Source organism: Pygoscelis adeliae, unplaced genomic scaffold, assembly GCF_000699105.1.
Source record: "Pygoscelis adeliae isolate BGI_AS28 unplaced genomic scaffold, ASM69910v1 Scaffold156, whole genome shotgun sequence".
NCBI lineage: Eukaryota > Metazoa > Chordata > Aves > Sphenisciformes > Spheniscidae > Pygoscelis > Pygoscelis adeliae.
The window spans coordinates 264,273-285,046 of record NW_008825016.1 but is presented as its reverse complement, the minus strand read 5'-3'; the positions used below and the strand labels follow the sequence as shown (position 1 = coordinate 285,046).

At 42.5% G+C, this 20,774-nt stretch overlaps 1 protein-coding gene across 1 annotated transcript in view; it reads left to right on the top strand.

Annotated features, from left to right (window-relative positions):
• Nucleotides 1–1,841: 1,841 nt before the first annotated feature.
• Nucleotides 1,842–20,774, top strand: part of TBC1D8 (TBC1 domain family, member 8 (with GRAM domain)) — a 43,147-nt gene continuing 24,214 nt past the window's right edge. The window contains exons 1-6 of the mRNA XM_009326283.1: nucleotides 1,842–1,905; nucleotides 4,975–5,034; nucleotides 8,399–8,554; nucleotides 12,896–13,014; nucleotides 14,855–15,083; nucleotides 18,783–19,023. Of these exons, the coding sequence (XP_009324558.1) occupies nucleotides 1,842–1,905; nucleotides 4,975–5,034; nucleotides 8,399–8,554; nucleotides 12,896–13,014; nucleotides 14,855–15,083; nucleotides 18,783–19,023 (869 nt within the window). The remainder of the gene's footprint in view (nucleotides 1,906–4,974; nucleotides 5,035–8,398; nucleotides 8,555–12,895; nucleotides 13,015–14,854; nucleotides 15,084–18,782; nucleotides 19,024–20,774) is intronic.

Below are 20,774 nucleotides of genomic sequence, written 5' to 3'. Positions count from 1 at the left end.
AAAACATGTCCTCCTTATAAAATAATGGAGCATGTCCGTGGTGGCAGTGTTTAAGTAACACTAGATTGGTCTCTTCGGCGTTATTTACAGCACCCACCAAAAATGAGAGACTTTTTTATATTGCCCCAAGTAATGCCCCATGTCCGGGTAATTTACAGGACTGCAGCAGCAGCTTGTGTGTCCCACCTTCTTGTCTGTTTTCAGGTAGAAAACAGTTTCGCGTATTTTCACTTGTAACGTGAGAATCGAAGCATTTGGCTCTGCAGCCTTCAGGGCTATAAAAATAGGCTCGGGCTGACCTGGGCTGATGGCAGAGGACTGAGATAAGCAGCTGCGAGAGCCCTGCCGGCAGCGTGCCCGCCTGGGGAAACGGCCCGCGGGAAAGCGGGGGCGAGGAGAAATAACCAGTGTGCCAGGGCTGCGGTGCTGTTTCTGCCATCCCGGGAGAGTGGGTGCATGGTTCAGCTCGCGTCTCTTTCCCCGGTGTGGTCTTTCCCTCCCCACGTGGTGGTCCGATGCCAGAGCAAGATCTCAACATCACACCCAGGGATAAGGGAGTCACGGGGACCACGAGACACTGGTCTCCGCAGTGAAATGCCCAAACTCCCCTGGTTTCTCATGTCCAGCCTCCCCGGAGTGCTGGGACTGAGGAATAATGATTAAACAATTTGTTTTGATTCATTTCTACATGCCAGATTGAAAAACAAAAACAAAACCAAAAAACCACGAAACTGCAAAACCCAATTTACCTAGTGGCAGTGTTTGATCTGGCAAAGCCCGTGTTGATATTTCTTGAATGTTGATATTTCCCTGGGTGAATAAATGCTTGGAGCGTTAGGTCTTTATGTTGAAATCTAATGCTGTCTGTGCTTATCTTCAAGTGTGGTGAGCCCTTATCGTCACAAAGGAAACACAGCCTTCCTACAGCCCTCGGAGGAGTCCTCCTTCATCCTTTTTCTTATGCGCTTGCCCAAAGAAGTTGTGCAACTTCTTTTTTTTTTGGTGGGGGAAGCCTAATAAATACTCTCTCATGGGTGCTGTATTGTATCAAAACCTGTTTATATAGTTTTGCAGAATTCAGCAGAGACAGTGGCCAGTGTAAAGACAAGACATTGAGCCGCTGTTGTTAATGGCCTTGCATAACTGATGGTGCTCTTATCCAGCGAAAACGTGGGCTTTAGGGAGGCCTGAGTGAAAGTTACAACCTGTTAAACATCTGAGTTTTGAACTTTTAGAGAAATCAAATCAATATGGTATGAAAGACCTAGACACGTCCCCAAACATGTATGCTGGGGGCCACCACTGGCCAGCAGTAGCTTCATGCTCACCGTCCTGGGCTGTGTCCTACCTTGGTGCATCTTGGAAGCCTCCACCCTAGCTTACAATGCCTGGTGCCTGTGGGGTGAGCGGTGCTCCCTGGCTGGGCTGTAAGAGGTGAGGATGAAGACAGCGGTGGTCCTCAGTGCATCTCAGCTCTGGGTCTCGCTTTGGGCCAGCGCCGGGGTTGTGGTGAACAGTTAGGGCTCCTGTGTGGTGGGGTGGTTGAGGCCAGGTGGGAGCCAGCTTCATAACCCTTCCATCCCTCTCTCAGCAAGGACATTGCTCCTAGGGAGCGCTTTTGAGATGCCCCGCAGAGCCAGGCGAGCAACCCCTGCTATTTGGTGCCATCCCGGGAGTGCCTTTTTGGCAGGCTGAGGTTATCTTGGTTGATGTGAAAATCACCTTTCTGCTGCAGCTGGAGCACAGGGATGGTGGGGGGGTGGGGAACGGGGACATCCACGTATCCTTCCCAGTTCTGCTGCCTGGTGGTGGGCTGCTCAGCTGCCCCATTGCTGCCCGCCATGGCTATTGTGAGACTAATTGTTTGTGAATCATTGCGAGATGGTGGAAACTGTGTGAAGAAGCGTAATTAGGATTCAGGGTATGGAGTGCTTCTCTGCCTCAAAGAGCCAAGATAAATTCTGCTTTATTGAAGCTGTTAGTTCAATTTCGCTGTCCTAAAAATCCCCAGCTTTATTTTTATGATAATCTGAATTGTTTGATTTGCTCTTTTCTCCTAATTTGCATGCCTGAACAGCTTAGAGTGCCTCTTGCCGCTATTAACTCTCGCTGCGAAACTGCATCCTCTGGGAAGCAACCTGTACTGTTAGCTCCTTCCACTTCCCGGGAAGAGCTTTCTTCTTTCGGGTAAAGTATTCGTTTTGTCAGACTGCTTCTTTTGCTTCCTGGACTTGTTCTTCTTTCAGCCCCCAGCTTTCTGATGGAGGAGCAGAAGTAGCGGGCAGCAGTGAAAAGCAGCAGTGAGCTCCTGAGGATGAGTTCAGAGGCATGCTTTACGCTTCGTGGCTTTGTACTGGAGTGGGAGCCTGGCAGGATGCTGGACTTGTGGCTGTAATCGTAAATCCCTTGATTTGGTGGGTTTGTCTTACAAAAATAACCTAGCCTGATTAAAAAAAGGGTATGAGTATGGGGATTTTAGCATGATACAGGTGAGCATAGCCACCAGCTGCCCTTCTGCACGGCCCTGCAGAGCAGCCACCGAGCACTCACTGCAGTCCCTAGAGACCGTGTGGTGCCACCGCTTTTCTGACCTTCAGAAGTGCCAGGTGCCTGTGGTCGAGAGCAGCCTCAGCCTTGGAGGAGCTGAGCGTCTTGGCAAATTGGTTTGGGTCCAGGTACTGTGGTGGTGGTCCTCTGCCTGTTTTCTCGGAAGGGCTCGATTTGGCAGATACTCTTAAGGCGGGCCTTGTTGCACATCTGTCCAGCTGTGCTGGTCTCAGGTGCAGTGGAAACCTCAAGTCTTTTTTTTTTTTTAAGAGTAGACCAAGGAGAAGTGGAAAGGCAGTTTTCTCCCTGCTTCAAACTTCTGCAGTAGTCGGTTTGCTTGTACGGTGGCCAAAGCTGTTCCCCAGGATGCTGGAGACACGGGCTGGACTCCCTCTTCTGTGTGACCCCTTTGGTTTTGGGAGAGCGGCTGTAAGCGCTTGATTTGGGAGGTTCAGGGCTGTGGCACATGGGTGGGAAGAGGTGCCTCCTTGTGCCTCACATCCAGCCCGCTGCTCCCCAGCTTTTAAAAGTGCTGTCAAAATTTCTTACCAACTAATTGCAGATACCACATGTTACTGCTTCTTTGAACTACATTGAACTTCACTTCCCACTTTGTAATGAATTTACAAGTTTGCATTTAACAAAAGATCCTGGCTGTGGGGACGAGATGTCTTATTTAAAAACAAAGTAAAACTATAAGGATAATGTTGCTCAGTATTGTGGTACTGCAGGCTTCCTTGTCACTTAGCCTTAGATGTAACTCTGCTTTTTTCTTCCCTTTTATTTCCCGCCCCTCCAAAAAGCAATAGCAGCTTTGGCCTTTTGCCTTTTTGTTTTATTTTTTGAGGATTTTATGAATTTATTGGTCCCAGACTCCTAAGTGATCAGTCGAAGTCCCCTCTGCCTTGCAGCATGGCTTAGCTGCTGAAGTGACCACCCCATTTATGGAAAGGCATTTGAGTAGTTCTGAAAAATTTCCCTTTAAGGCCTTTAAAATATGATGGAAGTAAGCAGAAATCGTCTTGCTCTATGGAGAGGTTGCCTTAATTTGTGTGCTGTTGAGCCAGGCATAGTTGTTAGTGCCTTGGACTGTCTCTTGAGTATTGTCCTAAAAGATGGAAGTAATAGATAATTTTTCAGTTCCAGTTTTTAGTTTTGAGTTCAGCTTTAATCACCCTCTGCCCAGTGTCTCAGAAGTTTAAAAGAATTTTTGAAATACCACGTGGATAATTAACACCGATCCGGGAGAGGAGCCTGCATTCTTTAGTTTGAAAGATACGGTATGTTTAGTAGAAATTGGTGTTAGATTAACTTACTGTAAACATGTTCTTTTTTCTAGATTAGTTATGAACATGACACAGGATAACTTGTAGTGGGATCTTATCTTTCTGGGGGTGTATAAGGAACCATGTGTTTAAAAATGAAGAGTGGTGCACTTGTGATAGTTCATTTGAGAACCCAGCCATTATAAAATATCCTTGACTTTCTTTTTTTCTGTGAAGAAATGCTCAGCAAGTTCATCGTGCACAGTGTCCTGTTTGCATCCCATTTGGTTACAGATTGACCTCTGTAAAAGGGAGACGCTCCCTACCTGTTGCAGAATCTGAAATTATTCCTCGCTAATTTTTATACTTGAGTTTTTGTGGTATTATATCCATAATACACATGTAAATTTGATGAAAATCAATTTGCAGTTAGAAGTACAACACTCTTGTTTTACTTTGAGATATGCCAATTTCCAGTATCGAAGGAACAAAATACGCACAAAAGTAGATGTTTCAGTGAAATAAAAACTACCAAGTAAGATGTGGGATTTGTAGTGAGTTTTCCAGATTTATTTTATAAGACTTAATTCTGAAAAAATATAGACAGATGTTCCCTCTACCTGAAATCCACCTTACAGCTAAAGTAATCAGATTTATTGAGGAGAAGCATATAATTTCAGAAGTGTGTCCTTTTGCCCTTCTTCTGTCCTCTCCTCCATATTTGTCACAAGTATACATTAAACCTGAAACTTTCATACAAATTTTAGCCTGGAAATGTTCTTTCTGCATGAAGAAACTTGTACCTTTGAGGAATCCGCAACGTTCTGTCAGCGGCCTTTAGCAGAAGGCTTTGCAAACCTACGTCTGCAGCCTTCCTTAGTGCAGTCACTGTACAGTTAACTGCTTTCCTGAAATACTTCTGCGTCTTGGGAGGTCTACAAGCGGACGAGAAGTCGGTGGAGTGGCTTTTTAAAAGGAAAGAGGGAGTCTGCATTTTCAGGGCCCCCCGCCACATTTTCAGGTCCTCCCGAAAATCTTGTCCCACATAGAGTGAAAAAAAACAAAACACAAAATGATGAGAGTTTTGGGAAGGAAACCGGTGTAGCAGTTCTCTTTCCCCCTCTCTGTTTCTGTTTCCTTTTAATTTTTGACTGTCCTGTAGGTATAAACGGTTTCACTGTTGCCTGTGATACAGACGAGGTCTGCTGCATCCTAACTGAAGGTATGCTAGTGCATCGACATGTGAGCCAGAGACCCTTTATATAATTTATATGAGAGCCAGAAACCCTTTTATTTTATAAACAGACCCTATTTTATAAGAGACCCTTCCATGGAACAGGCTCTTAGGACATTTTATTAGACAGGTGCTTGCTCACAAGCTAGGTATTTTTCAAAGCGTGTTTCAAAATCAGCGTACTGTGTAAAGTTTCTTGTTTGTTTGTTCAAGGATTTTTAGGTTGTTTATTTTTCGATGCTTCAGTGAGAAGCGTAACACAAGTGTTACGATTCGAAAGTTGCCCCAAATGAGTACGAGGCAACTCACACTGGAAAAAAATTTGCCTCTGGTTTTAGTAATTTTCATGCTACTTCAGCTTCGACGAAGTTATCATATTAGGCCCGGGTGTATTTATTAATGTTGAATCCTTTTCATGCTCCTGCAGAGGCACTCTCAGTAATTCCCTTTCTCCCCCCCTCTCTGCCTCTGTCAGTCTCTCCTTTGTTTTTCGGTACTTCAGCATCAACTTCATGTGCAGCTGAACCACTGCAGAAGTACAGGTGCTAAACCACAGTCATGGGGGGTCCTGCCAAACAAGGTTGCTGCTCTGTGTTTGGCAGGCTTGGTTTTAGCGGTACTCGCTTTTACTCCCCCCCGCTGTCCGTACGTCCCTTCTGGAGCGTCCCCACCGCAGCCCACCCCGGCAGAGGACAGGATGGGACCCCCGTCAGCTGCAGCGCTGGCTCCGGGTGATCGAGGCGTGGGGCGCAGTGCCCTTGTGAAGCCCTCGCAGGGACTCCTGGCACGCAGCCGGGATGCTTGGGAATTTTTCTGGCAGGTATCCTGATGCCCACCCTCTTTTTTTCTTTCCTTTGATTCTTAGTTCTGGCTGCTCTTTGTTGTCCTTAGTTAATATTTTAGCTATGGGTAGTTTAGAGAAGGGAGATGATTTTTTTCTTTGCACAGTTGAAGGAGGAAACTTTTAAAAAGTTGGTAAGCAAAATGGTAATTGTAAACAGAAGTAAACAGTGAGAAGAGGAATTGCTTTTTCTGGTCAGTTATTCAGGAACAGAAAAAGGAATTAATTTTGCACAGGCTAAGAAGTGAAAACAAAATTTTGCAGCTACTTCTGTGCTTTCATGTGTTTTTTTTCATAATTTCTGGAAAAAAAGTATTTCTCTAATCAGATGTTCATTAAGCGTTCTCTTGGGATTTTGGTAGCACTTACTGTTAATTGACTTTTCTCCATGACTTTAGTGAAATGAAAAATAAATCTTTCTCCTAGATCTATCATCAGGGGAAAACATGCACAGCACTTCATAAGTTTCTTCTTCTTTCTCTTTCTTGTAATGTCTCAAGTATTTTGAAATTTGAAAGTTAAACCCTGCTTTTGTTCTCTGCATCATTTGATGCTATCTTACTGGCTTTAATCCAGCTGTTTTGAAGACCACACGCTGAAGTTGATGCTCTGCTTTCTGTGAGCACAAATAATTTGCTACCTTTTGTACTTGGATGAATTTTTCTGTCTTTTTCTTGTAGTTACAGGAGAGCATTTAGCATTTTCTGATATTATACGTATTATTGGTCTCCAAGTTCAGGTCTCCGTTTTAAATAGATGGGTGTAATATCTGGACATGTATTTAGCTGAGAAGCAAACTGGTGCTGAATAATATCTCTCCGTACAGTTTTAAAACAGTGTCCAACTTCTGCTTGGCTTTGAAAGCATCATCAACGGCGTGTGTGAATGCAGGGAGGAAGTACTTGATGTCATTTTCTTCGCTCTCGGAAGGTTTTTGGTGCTGTTGCATGTGAGCTTCTTACACCTCCTAGACCTGAAAGTGGTTACACTGCTGCTTTGTTGTGCTGTACTCAAATTAATTAGCTGTGGTTTGTTGTCCAGGTGAGAAGGCATTTCAGATGAGGACTTTGTAGGTCTCATTTTATTGTTTCCATTAATCACTTAGGTGACGGACTGGAGAATGCAATTATAAAAACTGCACAAGGTGCCAAGGGCTGGCAAAACTTTCAGAGGCTGAGAATAGTTCCTTTTATGTTGGGTTAATGGTGAAGGAACAAAAATACAACAGGTTGGAAAAACTAAATGTGCAAAGGGAAAATGTAGTATTGCAGAAACCTTCCTAGATACTCCGGTGGCTTAAGCAAACATGGTAAAGCCATTCCTCGCTGCCTGCCATCCCTCTCTGTAGGAGGTCATGTCTCTGCAGGACATACAGTATAGGGGAATTGGTTATAAAGCTACTCCTGAATTGCTATTTGTAGGTGACATAAACCAATTCTGAGTGACTTTAATATGCCAGCTTGCAAATCACGGCATTTGAATAACTTTTTCATGCATAGCTTGGTTCTGCCTGCTGGGGGAAGGTAACGGGAAAGGCCAGCAGCTCCCGCTGGCCTCCAGACTGGAAAGTTGTCTTCTGGGGGCAGCAATTGCTCCAGCTCTCCAAAATGAGTTTGCCTGTATTTATGTCAAGTGCTGATTTACAGTGGGATACTGCTGCAAGCTTTCTTGGATATGGTGGTGTGTACACAAGATACAGGAGGTGATTTTCCACTGTTCTTACAGCTGAGACCTTACTGGTAGTGAGCTTCGTGTCCAGTTTGGAGTGTCATGCTTAAAGATTAGCTGGGGAGATTCACGCTTAAAGATTACCCGGGGAGATTCCAGTTTAAGCTCAAGAACAATGAGCTGTTTGAAAAATATGACCCATAAGGATGAGGCGAGGCGATTGGGGTTTCTTTAGAAAAAGAGAAATCATTAAAAGGTGGGCAACTATGATGATACTTTTTCAGTATGTCAAGCATTAACGTAAAAAATGCATGTGGCCAATTACTCTCTGCGTTCTGGGGAGCAGGATTAACTTCCAGCAAGAAAGTTTAAGATTGTGGTGGTTGGCTTGTTTGTTTGGGTTTTTTTTTTTTTGCTGTAAGCATACTTCATGAAAATAGTGGAAGAGGCTAGCCGGGGAAGTTGTTGTATCTTGGTTGTGGGAGGTTTTGAAGAACAGGTTAGACAAACACCGCTTATGGCATAGGTGTATTTATTCAGCTTCAGAGCAGGGCTGGAACGGTAACTTCCCAAGGTGCCCTCAGGTCTTTCCACTTCAATTCTGTGACTATATACATATATATGAGGCAAAACCAGAAACGCAAAGAACTCGATGTGCTTTTGATCTTCTTTCGCATTTTGCCTTTCGCATTTTGAGCATCTGTACATCACAGCATAAAATAGGGGAAGAATTGTTATGGTTACGTTCTGCATTTTAATTTTATGGCTTTAGATGTAAAAGACTTGCGGACTACAGAAGTGAAAGTTGGCGCTAACTCTCTTCCCCCCCCTTTTTCTTTGCAGGTCGCTTGGTTGGTGCCCTGGATGCCGTGTTAGACTCTAATGCACGCGTCGCTCCATTTCGAATTTTACTCCAAGTTCCAGGCTCACAGGTTTACTCTGCCATTGCATGTGGTGAGTTATTGAACGGATCAGAAGTTTACTGGGCCGTAGCTATTGGTGAGTCACAGACAAAAAACCCCAAACCGATTCTGAGCATGGTCAGTGTCTGCATGTCCAAGAAGCTCAAGGTAACCCCAGCTAGTAGTGTGTGCGTGGAAAGCTATTGCCTATGGCTTGTTTAACAACCAAATTAACCTCTGGTTAAAATCCCTGATAGGAATTATGAAAAAGTGTTAACTAGGAACATTAAGTTTCTCTAGAAAGCTTGTTTAGCTGAGGGTGTTTTGCGTTAATTTTCTGTCTCTTGCAAAGTAGCATGGTTCTGTTCATATGCATATCTTTTCCTATAGTGGTAATAGTTCCTTACAGCAAGAAGCTACTTAGTCTAGGCTTTCACCAGTCTAGTCTTTTGCTTGCTTACTACTATGAAATGTCTTACCGTGCTTGATTATAATGAAATGGAACTGGAACATTTGGAAGACGCTACATGATTTAGGAGGTAAAGTTGTCAGGGGAGAATGTCTAATTGCCTGGTCTGTTGTGCACTAATCCCTTTTGCAGTGTTTCTGCAACCTCTGAAGGTCGAGCTCATCTTCAGGAAAGTGATATCGATATGAGTTGCAGCCACCTGGCCATGGCACGCTAAAGGCTATCTGAATGCACTTGTTCCATTCATCCTGTTCTTGCTTGGCCAGTCTGCAGGGCTGTTCTCATCCCTTCTTCTCCAGTCTAAAAAATCCTAGCATTGAAATTTACAGCAGGTTTTCCTTTGGGAATGGTTCAAAGCTGCGTCAGGGGAGGTTCAGACTTGATATTAGGAAACTTTTTTTTACCGAGAGGGTGGTCAAACACTGGAACAGGCTTCCTAGAGGGGTGGTTGATGCCCCGAGCCTGTCAGTATTTAAGAGGCATTTGGACAATGCCCTTAGTAATATGTTCTACCTTCTGGTCAACCCTGAAGTGGTCAGGCAGTTGGACTAGATGATCGTTGTAGGTCCCTTCCCACTGGACTGTTCCATTCTGTTCTGTTCTATTCTTTCCTTTCTACATGAATCAAGCCATGAAATAGTTAGCTAATGTAAGTTTTGACATGTTGTTGATGGTGTTTGACACAGTAGTCCTTTGAATGGAAGGGGCAATCTGTATATTTGCCCCCTTCCTCTGTACAAGCTCATTCAGCATTTCTTCCTTGGTTCAGCGGAGACCCCTCTGCATGTTCCCCATTAATACTGGGAATTTTTCCGTGTGCCAGATGTGTATGAAGAAGCTTGCGTAAAGTCTCTTTGTGCTATTCTTGTTGTGGCTAGGTTTTCTTGGTTTTGCAATTGCTCTCTGCTTTATATCCCTACCCCCTTCCTTTTTATATTTAAATAATGCCATCTCATGGAGAAATTTAAGAGCTTCATGCTGTTATAGTCCTCTTACGAAGCCAGGTAGCTTTCACTGGAAAAGCAAGCTCAGTTTTGCTGTCATGGGCTTCTTGATCATTAGAATATAAATAATATTCCTTTCTGGGGCTGATCCTTGCCCTAGCCACACTTATTCCCACAGGGGTTTTTTTTTGTTTGTTTGGGGTTTTTTTAATATATTAAAGAAACCACAAATCAAAAACTTGCCTGGTTGGAATGGTTAAGGATTTTGCCAAGATAAACTTACTTGATTAATGTTTTCTAGAATTCTCTTTGGCTCTTCTGAATGGATGCTCAGCCCTGAGAAAATGGGATTTATATTAACGAGTGGAAAGCAGAGGGCTCTCTTTTGTATGCTGCGTGGGTAGGACATACGCGGTTGCCAGAGCTGTACAGAAATGAAGAACCATGGTAGGAGAAGTTGTTTCTGAATAATATCTCTGCTGTGAAACCCTGACGTGAGTGTCCAGGGGAGAGCTGGCGCTGGCGATAGGAGTCAGAGAAACAGCATCGCCTGACCCCTTTCTTGGAAAGCCGGAGGATTTTCCCCATGCAGAAGTGGCCGTTGCTGCTTACCCAGCTCTGCCCTGTCTGAGCGAGGTGCTTCATGCAAACATGGCATTAAGAGTTTTGTTACTGGATTTGGAAGGAGCAGCGAGTTAAATTAAGGTTCCTGCTGTTTAGCAAGGACAAGGAGCAGCTCCAGGAGCTCCTTCCAGTGTCCTGGTGTAACTTCATTAGGGATAGCCATCATGTCATTAGGCAGTTAATTAAAATGACGTTTTTTTAGTTGCATGTCGGCAGTCCTCTCTTCCAGGAGCTGTAGGCTTAATTGATAATATATGCGTGAGGGTCATATCTGTGTTACAGACTTCTTGCAAATCTCCAAGGGCTGCTAGGAAGTCTGATCCCTGCCCAGCACGGCTGTTCTGGCAGAGGTGTTTTCATCCAGATGGTTAATCATGTTACAGCAGCACAGAAAAAAAAAAACAAACCACCTAACCTCAGCCCCAGTGTAGAGCCGCTGAGGACTTTCCTTTCAGAAGGCTTGTGGGCAAAACAGAAACGCAAGTCACAGTTAAGTGAAGTATCTTTTGGGAGAGGGAGAGCAAAAGGGTTCGGTGAGAAGTAGGTTTAAAGAAGAGATTATGGGGAGTGAGGCTGTGGTTAGACTAAATACACATTTGGCACAGGTACATAAAGAAGGTGGGTAAAAGGTGGAATAAAAGCTGTGCAGAGCATCGGCGCAGGAAGAGGAATAAGGAAGAGATTGGCAATGCTTGGTTCAAATCACAGGACGACTTTAAGCCATGAAATGGAAATTAGAAGTAAAGAAGGGACCCGAAAAGCTGAGGAGTTGGCCTGACCGAATGAAAGGGGCAAAGAGATCTTCCAGTATTTGAGCAGAATCCCTGGAGATACCTAAAGGCAGGCAGGCAAGATTGCAGTAGCCCCCGTGGGAGATAGCCGCTGCCAGAGCCCAGGCTCAGAGCAGTCCGAGCCGTGTGGATGCTGCTGTGAAAGGCGTCTTGCTCACGACTTATTTCACAAGAGGCAGCCCACCGGCTCTCCCGTACGGTTGGTATCTTTTAGGTTGCTCGGAAATAAAGATTCAACTCAGTATTTGCTTTGCACAGCCATTTCAATACAAAATGACTGTATTTGTGGTGTTCTTAACCATTGATATAATATGTTTTCTTTACCTAAAGGGCATTTAAGTGTCTCTTCTTTTGTCATTTTTTTTTTAAATTATGTAATGTTGATTAATGATATTTATGAAGTTCCATCACAAGACCTTCCTGTCAAGGAAGTTAAAGCTTGGAAAGTTTCCCTGCCAGTTGGCATTCTGCATGGAAAACAGAGCAGAGCAAAGTGGAAAATCCTTAGCTAAATTTATCATTTTTTTGTTGTGAGGCAACATGGTGCATCTCTAAAGTATACACAAATCAAATCTTGAGATAATGGGTCTTCTATTTGAGATCCATTTTATTACTATATTCATCTGTGGTTTGTATGTCTTTTACATCCAACTCCTTCTCTCCTTTCTTCCACTAGCAAGGCATTAGGAAAAGCAACTTTTGCTGCCTTTACTTTTTTACCTATAACATTTAATCACTGACCCGTAAGATCTGGAGGGGCCAGATTTCCCCGATTGCCCTGTATGTTGCCCGTCTTGCTCTGGCTTTCCTGTCATCGTGTGATGCAGCGGCAGTTCAGTTTCAAGCAGAAACAAATAGGTGGTGACTGAAATATTATTTCTGGAGTTAGTGTGAACACATTACATTTAAAACAACAGCAACAAACCCCTCAAATAAATCCTTAGAGAAGGAAGCCTTAAAGATTTGAAAATCTGTATTTGTCGAAGATTTTATGTTCACTGTATTTCTTCTCCAAACTGCAGAAATGTGCTCTTGTAGACCTTTTAGGTGTCGCTGAACCAGACTCTTTTCTTTTTAGGTACTTTAATTATTACGGAGAGCTTTTCAAATAGGATGCAGATTATGACCATGTATATTCCTCTCAAAGGGTGTGCGTGTGTGTGTGTGGGGTATGCGTATATGCATGTATGTACCGAGGGAGGGAGAAAGGAAGATCGGGGACTTTTGGGAACAGGACGTAAATGAAAGGTTTCCAGCGGCCACTTAAGGAATGTCATGTCAAAATAAGCTGCAGTCTAGCAGCTCAGGATGAAGTTTTGCTGTTTTTTTCTGCTTTGACTTTTAATGCAGCATTTGCTGGCTGAGAGAGTTTGAGAAGATAAAACTAAAAGCACTAAAACTAATTCTCTAAAACAATGAGGTTTTTGTTTTTCTCTAACTGTACTGCTACAAAAGAGACCTTTTTGACCTGTTTGCTACCACGAATTTTGAAGTTGAAAGTTCAGTTTCTCATAATGAATTTTTAAAATAGTGTGTTTTATTACTTTTTTTCTTCCTTTCAATTTTATTTTGTAGGATGAGTTTCAATACACTACTTTTTGCATTTCTAGGTGCCACTGCAGAGGAGATAAACCAGCACTGGGAATGGCTGGAGCAAAACTTGCTTCATACTTTGTCTGTGTTTGACAATAAAGAAGATATTGTTAATTTTGTCAAAGGGAAAGTGAAGGTAAGGAAACTGTCTTACTTTCACCCTTCCCTGCCTGATCACCTGTGGTTTATTAGAAATAACGTCATGAAGTTGTTGTCGTTCATATTTGGTTTTGTCCATCGAAACATTATTGATTGGTTTTCTGTGTGGCACTCGCACATGATGTGGCAGGCACCTGTGCATCTTTACTCACATTTCCTTGGAAACATCTCAAAACCAAAGTATCTAATTTCGTCTTTATCCCACCCCTCCCTTTCCAGCTTCACTGTTCTTCTCTTCCCTGTGATGTGCAGCTGAGCTTTCTTCAGCATCTGCTTTCAGTTCCTCCGCCTCTCCAAAACATGTTAAATACCTTCCCTTCCTATATCTCAGCTTTTCCTCCTTACTACGTTCCTCCTCCTATCTCCCGTGCTTTTCCTAGCTTTATCCCATCAGTTTCTCCTGCTCGTTTCTGCCCATTTCCATAGTCCTGTCACTCCTGATGGGGCTCGGAGGTGTCAGCAGGCGATAGCCACAGTGCCTGCATCTGCTGGCAGCACACCCATGCGGACGACGACGCAGTCCCTGCAGCACAGGGACAGGGGAGAAGGCCCTTGTGCAACGCCACCTGCGTCGTAAGGGTCCGGCACGGAAACTGCCGGTGGCTTTGCAGGATGCGAGGATCATGGCTGGGCACTGCGGTGAAGCTGCTGGCTGGCCGCAGGGTTGCAGAAATGAGCGTCCTTTTGGAAGGCTAAAGAATTTTAGAAGTAAGGGAATTTGGTGACTGAAGCCAGATTTAAAATAACGGCACGTGCGGTAAAACTTGGAAAGCCTGGCGCCCTGTGCTCTGCTTCTGGTAAAATACACGCTCCAAGAGGAGCTCGGTGATGGCTGGTGGGGGTGCGGGTCTGCTGGTGACTACTGTACCTCAGGTCCTGCTGCAAGCTTTTCCTTGCGAAGAGTTTTAGTGAGGTGCTCTTCCCCCCATACCTCCTTTTATTGGTCTGGAGAATTGGTAGGAACATAATGTTTTTGGTGAATTTCAACCCTGCTGCTGTGATCTCAGTGGGCTCTGAAGCTGGGGAAGAAGGGAACGGAGGGGCAAAAGATCACCGTGTAAATCTTAGTTTTTATCCTGCTTTCTTAAAAAAACAACTTTAAGTGCACTGAAAGGCTCGAATAAAATGAATCTCTCTTGATAACGCTGTGGCAGCCTGTTACCTAGCACAGTACATGTTTAAAATTCTTCAGGTTTCAGTAGTTAATGTTAAGTCCAGGTTTTGGACCCTTGCCTCTGCTGTAGACTTTTGGCATCTTAGGACTGCTTGGTAATTGCAAATTATAGCAGGTGCTGTAACATACAGATTATTTGTCTGAATGGTGCAATACATACTTAACTCCTTTGTTGTAATACCGCTACTAAAATTCTCAACGCTTAATTATATTTACGTAGATGTTCTTGAAACCGTGTTTTCAATGGTTCCAAGCATGTTACAAGTTACTGACACATCTCACCGCATTGCCTCTTCATAGGAAAATAGTACTGGTCAGTATACACAATTGTTACTCTACCTTTGCTCTGTATACACCAAATAACAGCAATCATAAGCTGTAGTGAAACTGTGAATATATGGTTCTGCCAGACTCATTGAAAAAAAAAACAAAGCCCCCAGAAGTCTTGATTTGGAAGCATTCAAAATGTGTGAGAGATGCAAACACTGCAGAAATGTCTCCATTTGTGAAAACCGCAAATCAACTTGAATTTCTTTGTAAGAAAGGGTTGCGTTATTAAAATTTGAATGGGTAGCTTGTAGCAACTTGCTCGAGTGTGAATGCCGTAGTTTTATCCTGATATATTATCTTGTTATGGACTCAGGCGCTGATTGCGGAGGAAACGAGCAGCAAGCTTGCTGAGCAGGAGGAAGACCCCGAGAAGTTCCGAGAAGCCCTGGTGAAATTTGAATCCAGATTTAATTTTCCTGAAGCCGAGAAGTTGATCACCTATTATTCCTGTTGCTGTTGGAAAGGAAAAGTTCCTCGGCAAGGCTGGCTTTATTTGAGCATCAATCATCTCTGTTTTTATTCCTTCTTCCTGGGCAAAGAATGTAAGTGTAAATGCGTAAGAAACCTAATGCAGGAGAGAGATATAAATGTAACTATTTTCAAAAGCAAGAATAGCTAGAATTTTTATGAAAAGCCTAGTTCGCCTCTGAAGTTTAGTTTCTGAGTTTTTTTGTTGTTCAGCTGAAAGATCCTGTTTAGTTTAGTTTTCTCTTCAGCCTTAATATTAATATTTTAGTACTAATCCGGTAATAAAAACGAGACTATAAGGGTATGCAGACACAGCTGCTATCTGGTTCTTTTTCTTGCCATGGTGAAGCAACCTTAAAATGTAACAGACCTCCTACAGATTCTGAAATAGAGACTTTTAGTGCCAAAAAGGGTAAGGACGGGCCCCTCCCACAGGCGGGGAAGCGCAGTGATTGCTGCCGGGTGGGCGGCAGGGCAAGGGATGCCAGAGTCCAGCTGCCTGCCTGAAAATAGCCCAGGAAGCATAACAGGGCTGTGCCCTGGAAAACCAGGTGAAAATTCAGAGTTTTTAAGAGAAAACAACAGCAATTTAGGGATTTCTTTGTGTTTCTGAATGGCAGTGCGGGAATGTCACAGGAAGCGTGTCCTGGGGCTTTTAGACCTTCAGATGGTGGCAAATTTGTGCCTGATAGCGACTGTAACAAATGTTCATTTTTAAGAAGCGAGTTGTAAGACTTTGGTCATGATGTTCCTCTACAGAGGAAAGGCCATGTGACTATGAAAAGCCTGCCAGAATAGATATTAGAAGGTAAAAATGAATGTAGCCATTTAAACTCTGTATCATTTCTCTGTTGAGTAAGATTGTTCACGAACCGGTGGCATTTTAAGTCCTGTTTATCCTGCTGCAACTTCAGCGAGGACAGTAATATAAAACCTATACTTCTATAAATAGAGCAAGAATTGTCAGTTATAACAATTAGGAAAACTTTACCATTTACTGTCTGGATTTAATATTGGGATGTCTATTCAAGTAAAACTGTTACTGAAAAATGAAGTACATCAATGTAAAAATAAGAAAGATAGTAATGGGTAATTTCTAAGACTTAAAACATACAAAGACATGCTTAGAGTTAGAGGTCCTTTTTTTCCTTATATTATTTCAGGCCAATTATTTTGTCATATCTGCAAAAGGTGGCAGAGTTAGATTTAAAACGCTGGTAAGTTTGTTATTCGTTACAAAAACAAAAGTTGAGTTTTGCTGGGAAGACTAGAATGGAGTCTCTTGGTACATACTAGATATCTGAGTTCTTGTTTAATCTCCTTGTTTTCTGTATAGTATCAAATAATATCCTTGTCAATTATTTCTTCTTGCTATCACTGCAGGCTTCCCTCTTATTAAATCTGAGATATCCAGTCTGCCAAAGCACACAAAGCAAAAATACTAATGATAGATAATGGGGGAAGGCGGAGGGAGAGAGAAAAATCCTTCATACTGTTCCAAAAGTTTTGTTTATGCAATACCACAGATCGTTAAATGATACTGGAAGTACAACATCATGCTATATTATTTAGGAAGAAATTGCTTCTCGTCTCTTTTAATAATAATTCGTTATGAAAATGCAGAAGACCCCCGAACAGCTACATGTTTGCAGCTTTTCATTTTGACCATGGAAAATACACTGTTCATTCACTGTTGCATTGCCTTTTTGTTCCCGTGTATTTGCATGGAAATGTGAAATAAAAACCTGAATTTTCTTTTGGTTAAACAAAACTTCTCTAGCTTGGTGGGAAGTATTATATGTTGAAGTGCTTCCCACCACCCCGATTCTGATAAAGCAGATTGTTTCTGTTTCAAAGCTAGTATTTTGTCACATTTATGAAATACTTGTATTACATTGAATAATCCAGATTTACTATAGTTCTCTTGTTATTGTTGGAGAAGCTGATGCTGATTATACGTAGAACAAGTCGTTCATTGTCTTTTTTTTTTTTTCCCCAGGTAGTAATCACAAATTGAATCTGGTTAAATCTGGTGTAGAAAATATTGCTAAGAAATCACATTTGTTGCATTCTTCAATACAGCACAGGGAAAAAACCCAATATATGAGTTGCAATCAAAATAGTTCTTATATGTATTTTAACTCTATAAAAATCCCCGCAAACTGTAGACTGAAATCTCTTTATAGGCAAAGTCTTAAGTCTTCTGCTTCTGGCAAGACTGTCCCCTTCCCCTTGTTTTATTTAATGTTGAAATGATCTGGAATGCAATATTGGAACCTGTTTTCAGCTTCTCATAAAATTAATTTATGGCTTATGCGAGCATAAACTCTATGGAACATTTTTTCCAGGACAAGTCCCCTTTTATCTAAGCCTCAGAGTATTTGCAGAATTTCAGAGGCTTAGAACGTCAGGTGTCTTGAAAGGACATGCCAGGGTTTCTTCACATTTTTTAATTAAACTTGTGTTTTTCTAAAACTTTGAAGACTTTGTACCTTTCATCAGAAGTTTGGGCCCCTTAGAAGTCTGCCGTGCAGTTTCTATAACCAACGCTGTAGAGCCTATGTCATTCTGACCTGCGTGAACAATAGTGCTATTGCTACGGTGCTATTTAATCTTTCTTCCCTCGGCTGTGCCCGTACAGATGATTTTATGACCGTTCGCAACAGTTTGTGCGTGTTGACGCAGCTGTGCTTTATTTAAGTAAGAAAAAATGTAATCTGCAAGTAATCTTGACAGCTGTGGTTCATGTAGTACTGAGAACTTGCTGAGGGTAGCTCCTTAGGTAATTAACGATCATGGATAAGTGTCATATATATATGACAATGTTTGTTATTACTGCCTTTTTATTGCTTTATTGGCATCAGGAGACCAGCTAGGGATGTTAGGGGGTGTAGTCTTGATGTTATTGGCACAGAGAATCCTGGGAACCTTCCAACAGTTGTTAAATAGAAATTTAATCCATTTTAAAGTCCTTTCCAGCCTAATATCTACCCAGAGATTCGTATGAGAGAGGCAAATAACATCCTTCAGTGGTTGTCTAAAATAAGCTCATTCTGTTTACCATTTGTTTTTATATGATTCAGCAGTGTTTAAGTATGGAGAACTGTGTCCTATACTTTTTGTTTTCTGTAAACAAGTCTGACTACAGTTAATGTTTAGGGCAGGATTTGCCTGTGCACCTTTTAAGTAAAAAGTAACCAAAATGGGAAGATCCCAATGCCTAGGTGGCTTTTTTTTTTTAACACCCTGCTTATAGTAACACTTGAACTTTATAAAAATGTCTATGTGCAAAAGCTTCCTTTTGTATGGGAGTTAGCTGTATTTTAAAAGTTAAAGTACTGTGCATGTAACTAGGTTTCCACCTGCCTATAGTTTTATTTCTGGGAGATTACAAAGCCTTTCCCTATATTCTTCGTGCTCTTGAAATGAACTGTTTCTTCTGGTAGCAGTGAAGCAGGCTGCAGAAATTACTTGTAAAGGAGTTAGGAGCACAGCATATGGCAGGTTTTCTGCAAAGGCAGAACTCCCCAGTCCAGCACTTCTTATGAAAATAGGTAAAATTTTGAGGGAGAGATTCTGAAAAAGACAGTCTTTTGGAGTGGGGGAGAATGAGTGTAGAGTAATAACAGGTATTTCAGCTTTTGCTTGGTCTTTGTAAAAACGTGTCTCTCTCCTCTTCAGTTGTTTGCATTTCATTCTGAATTTGCTTATTTCCCAAATCTGAAAAATGTAAGCAGTTTCCAACCCACTTTTGCTTTTTTCCCTGATGGCAGTGAAACTTATCATTCCTTGGGTTGAGGTCCAGAAGCTGGAAAGAACCTCCAACGTCTTCATGACCGACACGGTCCGCGTCACCACTCCAAATAAAGAGCGCGACTTCTCCACGTTCCTCAATATCGCCGAGGCTTTCAGGATCATGGAGCAACTGGCAGATGTGACACTCCGAAGGCTACTGGATAATGAGATCTTTGAACTGGATCCAGGCCTACAGGATCCTACTCAGATTACCAAGAGGTAAAAAGCTGAATTGTTCTCCCTTGTGCGAGCAGAGGTTCAGTGGTGGGCTTCATGGTTTGCTTTGTTAGCTGGGTAAGATTTCAAAGGTTTACTTGATTGGGCAAAAAAGAGATTTTATGGTGTACTACGGTGTATCAGATGGGTGCATTTTAACTTGTGTGCAAGATACTTTTTTCCATTTCATACTTTTCCCTTAAACTTCGATGTGGTTTTTTGTTCGTTTGTTTTAAAAGCACCATTCCCCGTAGAAGGGTAGGTTGAAGCAAGGGATATTTTCCATCTTCCCTGAAGAGCAACAGTATTTTGTTTATAATTTTGGCAATGTGTAGGCTTTCCTAGTGCCGTCGATTCTGTAGAATTACTGCTTTGGATCATATCTGAAACATGGAATTTCCCACTAGCGTGATTGCTATAGCCGACTTAGCGAGCAGTTATAGGACTTAAAAAACCCACAGGCAGTTGCAACAGATTAATATGCTATTGTCAGCTCTACCCCATGCGTCCCCGAAATGCATCTCTGCATTCCTCTCCCACTACAGACTTGCGCTGGGTTCTCAGGGAGAAGGTTGGTAACTATTTCTCTGCCAGTGGCGCAACACACAACTTTGTGTTTTGTTCGCTGCTGTGGGAAAGGGGAAGGGAAACTGGCCAGAGGAGTTTTAGGTTGGCAGGATGGAATAGCCCAAACTGGGGCGTCAGGGTTGATGGAAATACTTCTTTTCTGAATGGGGTGAGTGGAGCCCTTATCCCCTCCGGAATCACATCCTTTCCTGCTCTTCCTTCCTCTCCCTCTGCCTGAGGTATGAAGGGAATGACCCAGGTGTTGCTTCCTGGCTAAAACATAAGGAATGCGTGGTATCGTTTCCCAAAAAAAGAGAGACATGTCCCAGTAGCCATTTTATTGTTTCTGAGGGGCATTTTTGCAGTGGCGTTGGGTATACATCCCAGCTAAACACTTCTGCAAAGTTTCATAGTGGAGTTTAAAACAATAAAATGCACTCTTTCTGCAATTTCATGTGTACACACGATAAGGAAAATCACTGACACCAGGATCTCATCCATGGTATCATCAAGGAATTCATTTGAGGTGATATAGTGGTGAGCAGCCACGAACGTCTTCGCAAGCTTTTTTTTCATAGCCAGGGTTCCTTTAAACACAAGAGCGATCGTTGTTTTTACAGTGTATGTGTAGCTGGATGTTGTTAACGTTGTAGGCTTTTGGCCCAAGAAATGCAGGGTATGTACTTTGACTCATGTAGGATATGGCTGTGAGTGATAGGTTGTATCTAAGCCCCCTTCCACGCTTTACCATTCCACCCTCCTCCCGCTTTTGGACTGAAAAGTTAGATGCACAAAGCAAGAAAGTAAATCCAGAGGAGATGTAACAAAAAACTGGAGGGGAGATATTTTCAGCATCTACTGATTTTTAACTCATCATTGTTGCTTCCCAAAAGAGTCTTTGAATCAGGGGTACTAACTGAATGGAAAACTATAAAGAAACTAAAATTACAGTTGCAAAGAAAAGTGTAAGCTCAGTAATATGCTGTAATAGGAGGTTCTCAGGGTATCAACCTGTAAGTACCTTGTGGCATTTTTGAAAAGTAGTATGTCCGTTAGCAAACAAGCAACAGAAACCATCCCACACATTTATGCAAACAGGTTTTTTCCTCTCCTTCCCTCCAACTTAAAAAAAAAAAAAAAGGGGGGGGCGCAGAGGAAGAAGGAGGGATGAAAATATATTTACTGGG